The sequence below is a fragment of the Gossypium raimondii genome, chromosome 10 (genome assembly GCF_025698545.1).
Source record: "Gossypium raimondii isolate GPD5lz chromosome 10, ASM2569854v1, whole genome shotgun sequence".
Classification (NCBI taxonomy): Eukaryota; Viridiplantae; Streptophyta; class Magnoliopsida; order Malvales; family Malvaceae; genus Gossypium; species Gossypium raimondii.
The window spans coordinates 44,544,664-44,559,647 of NC_068574.1; the positions used below are offsets into that span (position 1 = coordinate 44,544,664).

General features: G+C 33.1%; 1 protein-coding gene across 5 annotated transcripts; it reads right to left on the reverse strand.

Moving 5' to 3' along the window:
• Positions 1 to 1,000: 1,000 nt before the first annotated feature.
• LOC105777472 (sucrose nonfermenting 4-like protein) lies at positions 1,001 to 7,186 on the reverse strand. 5 transcript variants are annotated; one of them, XM_012600766.2, is made up of 14 exons: positions 7,088 to 7,186; positions 6,617 to 6,768; positions 6,423 to 6,510; positions 6,041 to 6,211; positions 5,372 to 5,506; positions 5,199 to 5,258; positions 4,794 to 4,883; positions 4,475 to 4,609; positions 3,411 to 3,555; positions 3,137 to 3,310; positions 2,924 to 2,987; positions 2,754 to 2,820; positions 1,620 to 1,734; positions 1,001 to 1,419 (listed from the first exon to the last, which is right to left on the reverse strand). In XM_012600766.2, exons 2-14 carry the CDS (start codon positions 6,745 to 6,747, stop codon positions 1,328 to 1,330), a joined length of 1,467 nt encoding a protein of 488 aa, XP_012456220.1. In that variant the 5' UTR covers positions 6,748 to 6,768; positions 7,088 to 7,186; the 3' UTR covers positions 1,001 to 1,327. The 5 variants fall into 5 exon arrangements, with proteins under 5 accessions (XP_012456220.1, XP_052478689.1, XP_012456219.1 ...); XM_052622729.1 differs by having other exon boundaries at positions 6,617 to 6,837; positions 7,088 to 7,185; XM_012600765.2 differs by lacking the exon at positions 7,088 to 7,186 and adding an exon at positions 6,951 to 7,087 and having other exon boundaries at positions 6,617 to 6,837.
• Positions 7,187 to 14,984: the final 7,798 nt, after the last annotated feature.

Consider the following 14,984-nt stretch of genomic DNA (forward strand, 5'->3'; position numbering starts at 1 on the left):
AAGTTTATCAACAAAATTAGATACATAAATATTATCTTTTATTCAATAAGGGTAAATTCGTAAATTATCATTACACCCTTAGGAAAGTATTAGTTAACCAAATGTAATAATGTAACTTTCTTGGGATTTTAATCCATACCTTCCAATGTATACCAAATATTGTAAAATAAATTTCTCAACAATCACATTTCATTGAAATCAGCGTGGGAAAATACAAAACACTACCTTACTAAACAAATGTAAAAAGAATTTGATTTAGGTTTCGTCAACCTTAGGGGCAAATGGGTATTTCTCAAACTATATAAGGGTAAATGTTTTTAATGAAACCTTACCTTAAGGGGGTTAGTGAATTCTACCCTAATTTGCACTATATTTTTGTATTTATATAGTTGACATAAATATATATATATAACATGTATATACTTATTAGGATAAAACATTGACCATAGACAAACATTAGCCTATGAACTAAATACAGACATAATCCAATGATTTCATGCAATCGTAACTCATTAAAACTGGTATCAAATACCATCTGTCGCCATAATTCTCAATTTGCTTTTTATCAATCTGCATTTTCAGTCCAAGCATTGGAGATCAAATATAGAAATAGAATCAGATAATACAAATTTCGGCTAGACCATTACTGTTTTACTCGTGTCTTTCGTTTTCCGGACAATCCAAGGACAGGAGAAAGGTTGTAGGAATTATGATTCGGATCTCAAACTAACTGACAATCACCTATTAAAGATAAGTGTATTAACCAAATGAGCTAAGCTCCGTGTTTTAGTATTAATGTCCAGAAATTCAAGCAGCAGGCTTGGCTATTGCCTAGGAAAAAAAAGGCCAGGAGCATTATCCTTGTAGGCATACCAAGATTCAAAGAAGCAAAAACTGAGGCAAAAAAAGAAAGGCAGCTTAATGAAGTAAGCATGGTGCAGAGTTTTACCTCCCCATCTCTTTACATATAATTTTGAAGATAACTATAAACTACCATAGGTTTCATGCACCCTGCAGATAATGGCATCTACATTGATTGACAAATGGGTTTAATACTGAGAATAAAGTGGGCAAGGAGGAGATGAACCAATTTCAGAAACAAACAGAATCTTCGTAAATTACATCCTCTTTCTTGGGCCTAAAATTCTAAAAAGCAGGCAACGAAGCAAGAGGCTAATCGAATTGTTGAATGAGATTCGATGATCATCGGTTTTTAAATATTGCAGTCTCTTTGGAACATTAGGGGCAGGGTATGGTGCCCACAAGAAATGGGAGTCCAATGCAAAAAAACTGCTTCTAGATAAAAGTTATCTGCAATTACTTCTAACTAACCAAGCAAGAACCTAAAAACGTCCGTAAGCGACACGACGCCTTCTACACGGTTACTGCCGGCTTCCACAATGACAAGCCGTCGAACACCTGAAATCAGGATGGGGATAATATTATAATGTCATACAGTGATATATATTCGAAATTATAGTACATGATTTATCGGACTTGAAGGCCAATATGTGTCCATATATATTTCAGTGCTACATTTAAAAAAAGACCCATCCATAAAATCATTATCCTTCTTTTTTAAATGGAGTTTAAAAATAAAAAAAATGAGAGAAAGTCACCAGGGTTTGCCAATTGTTCCATCACTTTAAGCAATGTATCAGTGCGCAAACACATCTGACATCTTTGACTTCTCATCTCATAAGGAGTGTTTGAATCTTGTCCCAATTGCAATGCCTAATGAGTACATAGAGAAGAAAAGTTAGGAAACAAGTTTTCTGCAAAATCAGAAGATAATGGTTTTGAACCAAATAGGATCATCTGAATTTGAGTAGATCTAATGTATGTTACTTAAGAAATGACAAATATTCTTACTTTTCATTTTCGTAAGAAAGTGAAATGGATTCATATAATCAGAGAAAAACTTAACCTTCGCTTGGTAGGGTGGCTAGCCAAAAACATAAAGATAAAACAATGTTGGAAGAGAAAAGTGAAAAGATAGAATATACATATTTCCATAGGAGTGCTTGGTAGGCAAGATGAAAAAGTTAGTATTTACTTTCCATCTATTGCTCGGCAGGTTGAAAATTGAAAAGAAAGAAAACAAAAACTTGTATGATTTTAAGCATGGAAAAGGTAAATTTAAACATGATGGACAATCTTGTAAATACGCAAAAACTTGACTCACTCCTCTACCATTTTCTCTCCTAGTATGTTGCCACTTTCGAATAATTTGCTTTCCGAAAAAGAGAGAAAAACGGTCATCTTTTTTATTTTCTTTCCTCTAACTATTCTCTCACACTAAGCAAACTCAAAATGACCCAAACAAGTAATCCAAAAGATCAAACTTAATTTAAGTATAATTCTTTTAAAAAATAATTGATTAAACGCAATACTTACAAACTAAATTATTAATTTGTTTTACATTTTTATCATTTAACTTGTAACTTGAAATTGTATTATCATTATTTATTGTCATAAAATAGACTTGTCCATGGGTCAGACTATGCAGCAGCTCAGCTCCAAAAAAACTTACTAAGCCAAAGGCTCGAATTCGGCCCAGCCCAACAATACATTTTTATAAGCAATTACACTGCAAGATTTTAGTCCAAGACTACCAATAAAAATTAGGGTAAGAAGTCTTAAAATTTCCACCTCTCTAAGGATTATCAGCTTCAAAGCATCATTGACACATCCAACCTTGTTTTGGTAGCCAAATGCATAAAACAGATACCAGGAAGAAGACAGAACCTTACCTGATAAATGGTCATTTCGTTTAGATTATGCGTATAAGCTCTGCCTTTTGCCAAAGCCGTTATGTCACTGAAAATAAGATAACAAAATTGAGAACAATTACCACCCTCAATCCAAGATCACAGTAAGTTCTGCTTGCAAGAAAGAAAATCAATCGAGAATGACGCCTTACCTCCGACTATATATGTCCAGTAACGAGTCATTGTCATCAACTATAGGTATTGAACTTACTCGAGCTGTGAAGACAAAGGGAAAAACCTTATCATACTATATATAAAACATAAGCACATTATTATCTCTTATCTTTTTAGGTTGAATCTCAAGGTATTAAGCTTAACCTTGTCCGTAACTTCAAACAAAATCACAAATATCTTCTCTTTCATACCTTGAACTAGCATATTTAATGCTGAACTAAGAGAAGCAGTAGGTCTCAGCATTGCAAATGGCCGACTGCTGGATTCGCCGATTCTTGGAACCCATGTACCCAGAGGGATTGCATAAATAGGTAATTGCAGTACGGGCAAAGAACCAGAACAATGTTTAAAATACCTGCATAAGCCTAGAAAATCAAATTCCATCGGTTAGGAAAATCATTTACTTCCCAACAAATAAGTAAAAGAACATATATATTATTAATCGAAAAATAATAAAAGGCTCACATTTTAGTATTCCAGAAAGAGAAGCAAGATGTAATAATTGGGGAAATGAACCGTCTTCTGAGGATGAATGGATAACAGGAACTATAGCTACTCCACTTTGCAAAATTTTCAAAGCTACATCCTTCAAGTTATCACATGGCCCAGCCTGTATGATCAACAAGGGCCCTCGTAAACACAACTATTAAAAAATATGCTTTTTCTCAAATGGCACAGAACAAGGGAAACAAGAGATGAAGCAGAAAGCCATGAAATTAGAACATATAACAGAAGGGAACCCAAAGAGGCAGCCTTTTCAAAACACCAAACAAAAGGGAGCATAGCATGTAATAAATAGGCATTGGCAACCAAAGATGGGAAAAAAAGAAAGGAAATGATAGAGTGTTCTTTTTCCTAACGAAGACCATTTTACTTGCACACAGTTGTCATATGAGGAGCATGATCATTGATTCTTTTCCATTGTCATTATTACATAGAATAATCATTACTCAAATGGTTATTGATTCATTGTTATCATTACATAGAACAAGGTTGCCTCGGGAGGAGCATAGCTGCATGGAATTACTCCAACCTTGGCCCTAATTCTTTCAACAGTCTCATTATATACGTCAGGCTGAAATTTTCTTTCTTATTGCTAGATAATGTTCCAAGGAGCACTTTACTTATGTTTTGGCCGGCTTTATTAACTCATAATGAAATGTGCTTTCCTTGTCACTAGAATTCTTGCAGCTATATAATTTCTATTCCCAGAATATGACTATAAACTTGTTTTCTCACTTGATATAATTCTTAAAATGCAGTATAACCACATTGGTAGTTGAGCCAAAACAAGAATCTGGAAGACATAATAGCAGAATAAACATCTAGTTAGGCCAGTCACCATCCATACCTCACACTACACCTAGATGATGTATGCATGTCTATACTAAAACGTAAACATACAAACATGAATAGAGAAACAGCTCCGCTCATTTGTACAAACAAACAGAAAATGCACGTGCATGAGCATAAAAATAACATCTTTCGTGATTTATCATCCAAGGCAAATCACCATATTAAACACTAACATAGATGAGATGTTTTGGAATTGGTCTCCCATGCCCATCAACTTGCCGGTTCATGTATGCCTTTCCCTCTTTCCAAGCAGAAATAGTGTGTGTTTCAAGCTCTTCCTCTGTCAGATTTGATCCATGATTTCCAAGCTGCATAATGAAAATTTTTAGCATTAAGAGAAATATACAGGACAGAAGATCCATCTACCAGACTATCTAATATTAATATCCTGAAACTTTCTAGTTATTTGGAATTAGAGTAAAAGGAAAATTCTTGCTAAATTTTTGAAAACTTGATAGTACCAAAACATTTATTTCTGCATTGGAAACATACCTCTCTCAGAATCAATATAAAATCTGAAGCACTCAGAACTCCAACAAACTTCCCCTTGCAATTGTCCCAAAGCGGAGCCAAAGCAATACCCTGATAACAGCTAGACTCAGAAATACTATGTATCCGAACTATTAATAAGCAACAAGCAAATATGCATGAATGTTATCAAAAACATACATGATGTCAATATCGAGAGTAAACACATCTACGGCTAGAAAAGGCTCTAAGAAGCATTAGCAAAAGAAAATTACAGAGGTTTCTGCTTCTTTCTTTCTTTCTTTATTTGTTTTTCTATGGTGGCTGAGTATAAGGCTATGCAGAACATGTATTTCATCCAGAAATAAATTCAGGAAGCATTAAATGAGAATAACCATATTCATTCCTCAGATATCCCATAACTGATACCTGCTCAGACAGAATATGAAATGCTTGCTTTACAGGCAAATTAACATCCAAGGCAACAACCTGTAAGGCAAATCTGTCTAAATTAGCAAAGTGGATTAACATGCACTGATCAGAATCAAACATGCAGGGAATGTGTAAATTGTGAAGGAGGGTCAATAGGAATGCATCCAAACCTTGCCTGACTCGGGGAGTAGCTCATAAGCAGTATGTGCTGCCAAGAATACAGAGATGCGATGACGGCAGGCCTGTACATCCTCTTCTGAAATCCTTGGCATTGCTTGATTCAATGTAACTGCAGAGATTCGATGCTGCATTGCAGAAAGGTATCAAAATCCACTTGCACGAGAAAGTAAAAGGAAATAAAAAGGCATTAGTGAATGAAAACTATACAAGGTAATAAAGAGGCATTAGTGAATGAAAAAGTATACAAGGAGCATGATGAGCATGCATTAAGAACAAAAATGCAGCACGCACCAATCATATGCAGACTACAGAGTTTGCACAGGCAACTAGATTTGTGACAACTTAAACTACTATAAAAAAAAGTCCAAATCATTAGACTCCATTTGGTATTTCTATTGGAACTGCATTTGTCTGCAAATGCAATGTCAAAGTCAAACAAGGTCACATTTTCAGTAAAAAAAGAACCTGAATTGCAATGAGCTGTTAGCAATCACAAAAAGCAACTTCCTACCTGCTTTTGCAAAATCTACTTTTGCCAGTATGATGAGTTTTCATTTTATACAATTTTTAAACTCAATCACAAACCTAAACTAGGCCTTAAAACTAAAAATATTTTCAGTAAGTCATGTACACAATTATGGAATATAACTAGCGCTTACTGTGAGACCGGTATCCACTTCCATGCTATTCAGTACATCCAAACGAGGTTGCACCTGAGCAACCTCTACAGGTACAGGTAAAGCGTCGAAAGTATTAACTATTCCATATTCACCATTCTTGTGAGGTTGCCGTTCATCATGTCGCCATTCACCATCAACAAGAAACTTGTACTGCAAGGGAGAACCAACACAAACCTAAAATACTAGGATTGACACGTTCCATAATAGCTTGACAACAAAGCCATCCTAAACTAAATCTTATCAACAATAGTACTTGACACGCTGAACTGATAAAACTTACCACTGAGAGAAAAAGAAATTACCCATATAATATTTCTAAAAATTTTAGAATTTCGAGTTCCTATAGAGCAAACTAACTAACCTCATGGCAACCATGTGATACGGCACAAACGGCTTGAAAGACATTGGGGGCACCTTCAACCTGAGACATTGGCACCAACTCGGCCCACCTTAATTTTCAAACCATTAATCATTAATCTAAATACTAATCATAAACCTAAACATTATAGTTTTGATATCAATAACAATAACTTTTTTATTAAAAAAAAGTCTCACCTATTGAAAGAACCAGAAATGAAGACATTTCTTCCACCATATGGCCATGTAAATTGAATTGGAAACAGCATCATACCGGCAGTGGTTACTCTGCTGGCCTCCCGGACTGAATTCATATCCGAAGCAAACATTTGACAGCTGTATATATAATTCTATAAAAAAAGTTCCTAGCAATCAGTGTTTTTGAAACTTTTCTTTTCCTTTAACCACTGCAGAGAAACCTATTAAAAAAAATATATCATAAGATCAAAAGCTTGGCTTTTTAGTACACGCAAAACCTAACTTTAAAAGATTTTGTATTTTGAAAAAAAGAAGAAGCGAATTTGACACTCACCAAAACAAACGAATTTGCAAGTCACCAAAACAATGGAGACAAAAAAAAAAAAAACCTTTGAAATTGGTATGACAAATTCAGTTAAATGTCGAATCCCTAAAAATGGAATTGGAAAATAAAAAAGAAAAGAAAATTACTTGAATGTATAGAACATAGGTTTAAAGATCGTAGGGTTTTTCCGATATGATCGAATCTGTTTTTCTTTTTTAATAATTTCTTTTTAATTTTGAGAACCCTAATTAGAAAATAGATAAATAAGTCTTTGAAAGGGACGTTGAACGGTAATTATCATCTTTGTGTCGGGGTAAAATAAATAAAAAGGAGATTTGGAAGCTGATGGGCATTTTTTTTACTGTGGAGTTTGGGGGTAAGTTAACGGTGTTTTCAACTGTCTAACCTGTAAATTGCTTCGGTTAATGTCTCATGTTTGTTTTTGGCCTGCTAACCACGTGCGGTTACTTGGTAGGACCCATTATTCATAAACACCAATCAAATTTAGTACATCTTTCTTATTATTATTACAAGAATATAACACACTTATGATGCTCCGTTAACATACTTATAAAAAATATATAAGGATAAAATTGAGATACTAAAATAATCATATTTAAATTTTATTATATTTATATATTATTTTAGTTTTATATAAAAACATAAAATAATGTTTTCAAATTTGTATTTATGAATTTTTAATTTAACAATTGGACTAAATTCGATTAATAGTGATATTAATCTTATTAAAAATTTAAATAGTAGTACAAGTATAATTCTTAAATTTTTAAAAATATTGAGAAAGTAAATAATACTTAATTTATCATCTATACCTTATATATTGAAACTGTCCCTAAATGGTTTCTTTTGGGTTTTTGATGTATTGAAAAACTTGATATCAAGTTAAATATATATATATATATATATATATATATATGGAAAAATTAAGTTTGGGTTTGATTCAATGAGATGAACTTGATTTTTGAAAAAATTTGGATAGTTTTGTCGTTTTTACATAAAATAACTTTAATTGTTTGACAATTTTTTAAAATTTGTTTTTACTAAAACAAATGCAATATAAATATATTTGTTACAAAATATTAATTGTAGCATCTCCTTTTAATAATCAAAATTTATTTTATAATAAAATAATATTTTATCATAATTAATATCATATATACATTCTTTTGGTTATCATATATATAAACTTAATAATAAACAATGTTTAATTAAAATTTAATTTAAAATGGCATGTATTACATATATGAGTGTGGATATTGGATAGTAACACATTATAGTTGGAAGAGATAAATAAAGCTAAGCATGATTTAAACAGATACACATGTCTATATAATTAAAATCTTCATATTTTATACTATAAAACATTTATTATTAAAATATTAATATAAAATTCTTTAATAGTACCGTTTAAATTTTATTAAATCTTTTCATTAAAAACTGTTCAATGGTATAAGGTTTAATATATTAAAAACAAAAATAAAAATATTTATAAGAAAAAGAGACGTTGAATTTTGAAATTAAGAGGGGAGAGGAAAATGCAAAAAGACATATTTTGGAGTAGAGAAAAAAGGAGAAATAAAAAGAGGTAAAACACGACTATCATGCAACTCATTTGCTTGAGTGTAGAGGACACATGTCTTTTTGCCATCTTTTAGGATTTCATGATTTATTTTCTATTTGTTATGTTCGGTTGAAAATAGTAATAGAGAATTGCTCTTCATGTGGGTATTATGGGTTCACTCTACTTTTTATTCTTCCTTTTTCCTTTCTATTCTATGTATTATGAGTTTTTTTATCCTTTATTTTTATTGAACTTGTGCTTCTTTCTACTCGGGTTTGGTTCTTCTTCTGCTTCATGCTCATATGTCCTGACAGTCTAGGAATCTAATGGGAAGGGCACGTTTAACTTAGACAAAAGCAAGTGCTCTTTCGGATACCACCAATGGTTATGAAGCACTTTATGTTTGTGAGTTCCAGAGTTATGAAACCTTTTAAATGAAGCATTATTGCCTTTCATTATTACACATTTTTGTTTCAATCTACCAACACAAGCTTTACCTATTTGTTACTAGATGCCCAGTAAACCTATAGAACCTTTCGGAATGTCATTCAAGTGGATATAATTTAACTATTCCTCGTTGCTTTTTATCTCCATTGTTGCCTGCTTTAATGCAAGTATCTGTCTTTTCTAACTCATCATGTTCTTTCTTTAGGGGTTGTTCATGCAGTGGAAAAAGGTACAAAGCATTGTAAACCCTCTCAACACATAACTCATCACTCCTAAAAGTCAATTACTTTTCTTTATTGTTGAGGCACACGTGTGAGTGGTACTTGGTAGTGCCCATTACTATTCATCACCGCGAAAATAAAGCAAAATTTCTCGTTTTAGTAATTTTGTGAAACAAAATCTTTGAGCTATTTAACTTTGATGATATTTTGAATAGATGAAAGTGAAAACCAAATCGTTGCTATGTGAAAATTGGATTGGATTAAAAATTTATAACCTTTGTAATATGGAGAATTGTTCGGGATCGAGTTGTTGTTTACCTTGAAGGTTGAATCTCCATCAGATTATATTTTATTGGACTCTATTACTATTTTATTTTTGCTATCTTATAATGGTTGATTTTAAAGAATTGGATTCACTAATATGTTAGTAAGTCCATATTGATATATATTTTCAAGGCTTGTATAGTTTATGCAAGAGAACATATTGAGATAATTTTATTTGTTCATTGTGGAATTAATTGTGCGAGTGTAACGGAAGTGTAAACTTTTAGTGTTTACCATCTAAATTTTTAGGTGGATGGTTTGGAGGTGAGTCTTCTAGTATTTACGTATAAAGATAATAAAATTAGTCACTAAACTAATAAAATTAAACTACGAAAAATTAAATTACGAAAACAAACCTTAATATTATTTGTTATTTTATTTACACAATTTTTGCAGAGTTATTTCGTAATAACCACTGCAATCAAACATTTTCATTCGACTTGTATATTTGAGCAGTTGAAAACTTAAGGTTACAACATTTACCTTTTATACAACTAAGCTTTTGTCTTATGCCTTTATGAGCAGCCAAAAAGAATTCATTGTAAACTTCTATTAAGTGACAGAATATTTAATTGTATTCTATTGATTGACATACAATTTGATTTATAATTTTAATTGAAGTGATGTCATATTGAGTGCTTCAACTATGTTTGGGGGTACATTTTGGATTTTTTTTCCATCAAAAGGTAATATATTCTATTAAAAAAACCTTACAAATATGAGAACAAAGAAACCTCATAAAAGAACCTAAGTATGAACATTGAGACAAAAGGCTTCATCTCCTAAACAACTTAGGAACAAAGTTCAACAAGGAGTAGGAAGTCCATTCTTATCCAAAATGTGGACTAGAAAAAGATGGCAAAACTTTCATCCAATTCAAGTTGATCATTCCATTTTTATACTGAGTAGCAACCCAGTCTGTAGCCATATTGGCAAATTTTTTCACAGCCTGCATTCGAACCTATGGCATTTCTTTCAAAACAATATCAAATTTATAAAGAAGAGGTTTCAATTTCCATATTTTCCTTCTGTCTTTTTGCAGTGCTTCCTTAAGAACTATTTGTGAATCAGTTTCTAGGATACCTTATTGATACTTTTTTTGCAATATCTAGCTCCTTCCATAAGAAAAGCCATTGCTTCAGCCACTTAAGGAGAATCAGCATAGAATCTTCTACCCATCCCACAAACCCTGCTCATTCTTCACGACAATACCAACACCAACCATTCTTTCCTTCTAATCCCAAGCTACATCACAAACAGTTTTAAACCAATTTTCCTCATGTTTCCTCCAAGTTACCTCTGCTAGAAAACAAGAATGAAAACCTTTGTTGTTATCTCCTAAAGCCTCTTTACTATTAATGAACTCCTTGGAAGCAGATTTAATCTTGCAAACAACTTTAATGTCAATCTGAGTTCCATTCATGACAAATTTATAGTGCATCTTCCATATATACCACATAGTATATATCACTCAAATGCCAATTATCTCTGTTTCGCCCATTTCTCCAATATCTTGAAAATTTTCAAACAACCAGTCTGCAACAGTTCTAACTTGTTTTCTAAAAATTCTTATTCCAAAGCATGCTTCAAACCAAACCCCTATGTAAAAAAATAGAATGTCGGTAATGATAATTTATGGAAAAGAGTGAGAGAAAAATAAAGAACACACAGATTTTACGTGGAAACCTTTTCAGGAAAAAACCACAGGCAGAGGAGAAGATAATTCACTATGTCGAATTCGAATAATTACAAGAGGAACAGACTATGTCTATTTATAGGCTTGTAAAACCATATTCTAATAAGAGTGTAGTAAGATTGAAACACCTTTTCTAATCACTATCAAATAGATGGAGCTTAATAAGGTTTAAAAAACCTTATTCTAAAATAAAATAAAAAAAGTGTAGTTCTATATGAATTTTACTTTTATTTTATTTTACCAATGTATTTTATTTAAATAAGGATTCGGGTCACTTAATTCTAACAATCTCCACCTTGACATGAATTATTAATGAACAAGTTCTTCATCACTAACTCTCAATTAAACAAGTTCTCCACCTTTTCCATAAAACCCCTTAAGGGTTTAACTTCAACAATAAACACGAACCAAGTCTAAGCAGTGCTCAAACTTGGTTATAGGAAGTGACTTAGTCACCATATCTGCAGGATTTTCATGAGTACTAATTTTGCTCACAACAATATCACCACGAGCAATAATATCACGAACAAAATGATACCGAACATCAACGTGTTTTGTTCTCTCATGAAACATTTGATCTTTTGTTAGGAAGATGGCACTCTGACTGTCACAAAATACTGTACTGATTTGAAGGTCTTCATTGAGTTCACTAAAGAGTCCCTTCAACTAAATGGCTTCTTTACAAGCATTAGTAATTGCCAAGTACTAAGCTTCAGTGGTAGACAAAACAACTGTAGTTTGCAAAGTGGCTTTCCAACTTATTACACAACCTCCGATTATAAAAACATAACCTATGAGAGATCTTCTTCTATCAAAGTCTCCAGCAAAATCAACATCAACATACCCAATGACTCTAACTCTAGTTCTTCCAAACTGTAAGCAAACATCAATAGTACCTCGTAAGTATGTTAAAATCCACTGAACTACTTTCCAATGTTCTTTACCGAGATTCACCATGTATCTGGTAACTGCACTTACTACATATGATAAATCTGAATGTGAACAAACCATAGCATACATGAGAGATCCCACTGCAATAGAGTATAGAACATGTGACATGTACTCAATCCCATCATCTGATTGTGGAGATAAAGCCGAAGAAAGTCTGAAATGGGCTGCTAAAGGAGTACTAACAGGCTTAGCATTCTGCATATTAAATCTGCAAAGAACTTTCTCAATGTACCCCTTCTGACTTAGGTACAATTTACTTACTTTTCTATCTCTAAGAATCTTCATACCAAGTATCTTCTTTGCTGGTCCCAAATCTTTCATCTCAAATTTTTCACTTAGTTGGGCTGACCTTTCTTATCTCTCATTTATCTTTCGCTGCTATCAACATGTCATCAACATAAAGGAGTAGATACACAAAAGAACCATAACTGTTTTTCTTAAAGTAAACACAACTATCAAAGCTACTTCTTTTAAAATTATGAGAATTTATAAAGGAATCAAACCTCCTGTACCACTGTCTTGGTGACTGTTTCAAACCGTAAAGAGACTTTTTCAGCAAACAAACATAGTCCTTTTTTTCTGAAACCGTAAAACCCTCTGGTTGTTGCATGTAAATATCCTCCTCAAGTTCTTCATGCAAAAATGCAATTTTTACATCTAACTGCGCAAGCTCCAAATCATGCATGGCCACAATACCAAGCAAAACTCGAATCGAACTATGCTTCACAACTGGGGAAAACACATTTGTGAAATCCACTCCTGGAATTTGACTGTAACCTTTTGCAACAAGTCTTGCTTTATATCTAGGTTCTTCAACTCCTGGAGTCACTTCTTTCTTTTTAAACACCCATTTACAACGAACAACCCTTTTACCTTTAGGAAGTTTCACAAGATCCTATGTTTTATTTTTGTGGAGTGATTCCATCTCTTCTTACATAGCAAACATCCACTTTTTAGAGCCTTCACAGCCAACCGCATCAAAATAATTAGATGGCTCTTGGTTTGCATATATATCTTCAGCCACATTTAAAGCATAAGCAACTAGATCAACCTCAGTATACTTCTTTGGAGGTTTAATTTCTCTTCTAGTTCTTTTTTTGGCGATAGAGTATTGTAGTGAAGAAGCAACTCTATTTTGAATTTTTGTACTGGCTTGAGGAGTCGACTCTGTTGTAGATTCTAGATTAATCTGATGCTTCACCTGCTTTTGATTTTCTTTATTGAAAGAGCCTTTAAAAGATAAGTTAGGTAGCATAGCAGTTTCATCAAAAACATATATGCTAATCACAACTTTTCTATTTTCAGGACACCATAACTTATACCCTTTTACACCAATTTTATAACCAAGAAAAACACATTTAATGGATCTTGGTTCCAATTTTCCATTATCAACATGAGCATACATAGGACACCCAAAGATCTTTAAATCAGAATAGTTAGCAGGATTACCAAACCATACCTCTTGTGCAGTCTTTTTCTCAATGGCAACGGATGGAGATTGATTGATAAAAAAATGTAGTAGATGCTACTTCGGCCCAAAACGACTTTGGTAAGTTATCATTTGAAAACATACATTGAACATTTTCAATGATCGTTCTGTTCATTCATTCTGCAACGCCGTTTTGCTGTGGAGTATGACGAACTGTCAAGTGTCTCATGATTCCTTCTGACTTGCTTAGTTTATTAAACTCATCAGAACAAAACTCTAAGCCATTCTTTGTGCGGAGGTATTTTATTTGTTTTTCTCGTCTATTTTTCAATCATAGTTTTCTAAGACTTAAATGCGAAAAACACATCGTTTTTTTGCTTTAGGAAGAATACCTAAAATTTTCTGAAAAAATCATCAATAAGAGTTAGCATATAATTAACTTCACCTCTCGAAGGCACTCTGGATGGCCCCCACAGATTAGAATGAATATACTCCAACATTCCCTTTGTGTTATGGATTCCTCTGGTAAATCGAACTCTCTTTTGCTTCCCAAAAACGTAGTGCTCACAAAACTTCAGTTTGCAAATTCCTTGCCCATCAAGAAGTCCTCTTTTTCTCAATTCTGCCATGCCATTCTCACTAATATGCCCTAGGCGCATATGCCAAATTTTAGTAATATCATCATTTGACAAGGAAAAAGAAGCAACAGTAGCATCACCAGTAACAGTAAAATCGTGCAGAACATATAACTTGGCAGTCTTTCTCTGCCCTTTCATCACAACAAGGGAACCTTTGAAAATCTTCAAAACCCCACTTTCAGCTATGTATTTGTACCCTTTTGAATCAAGAGTACTCAATAAAATTAAATTTCTAATTCTGGAGCATTCGTACGTCACTAAGTGTTCTAATAACTCCATCAAGCATCTCAACTTTAATTGTTCCAACAGCTGTAATTCTACATGAAGCATTATTTCCCATCAAAACAATACCTTCAGACACTATTTCGTAAGTTGTAAACCAATCCAAATTTGGGACTCATGTGGAAGGTGAAGCCCGAATAAAGGATTTAGTCCTCGCTCACTTTAGAATTGTTGACAGAAGTGACTAGAAGTTCACCATCGCTGTAATCTTCTACAACATTAGCTTTACCAGAATTTTCTGGTTGTTTTCCATTTTGATTCGCAGTCTCCCTTTTAATCTTGTCCTGTAGCTTATAACACACAGATTTAATGTGCACATTTTCTTCTTGTAGAAGTTACAAGTTTTACCTCTATTTGAAGGCTTCAATCTACCCTTAGATTTACCATGAGGATTTCGTTCCTATGTCCTTCCACGATCATCATCAACATTCTGATCTTGTCTTCCACGAACAATGAGACCTTCTCCTTGAGAG

What these genes read in the sequence shown, in the direction of transcription:
- LOC105777472 (XM_012600766.2), bottom strand. Translation starts at nt 6,747, where the DNA reads ATGTTTGCTTCGGATATGAATTCAGTCCGGGAGGCCAGCAGAGTAACC. An exon ending in ATTTCTGGTTCTTTCAATAG is followed by an intron (nt 6,511 to 6,616) that starts GTGAGACTTTTT and finishes TTGAAAATTAAG; the next exon opens with GTGGGCCGAGTTGGTGCCAA. An exon ending in ACGAAATGACCATTTATCAG is followed by an intron (nt 1,735 to 2,753) that starts GTAAGGTTCTGT and finishes TGTACTCATTAG; the next exon opens with GCATTGCAATTGGGACAAGA.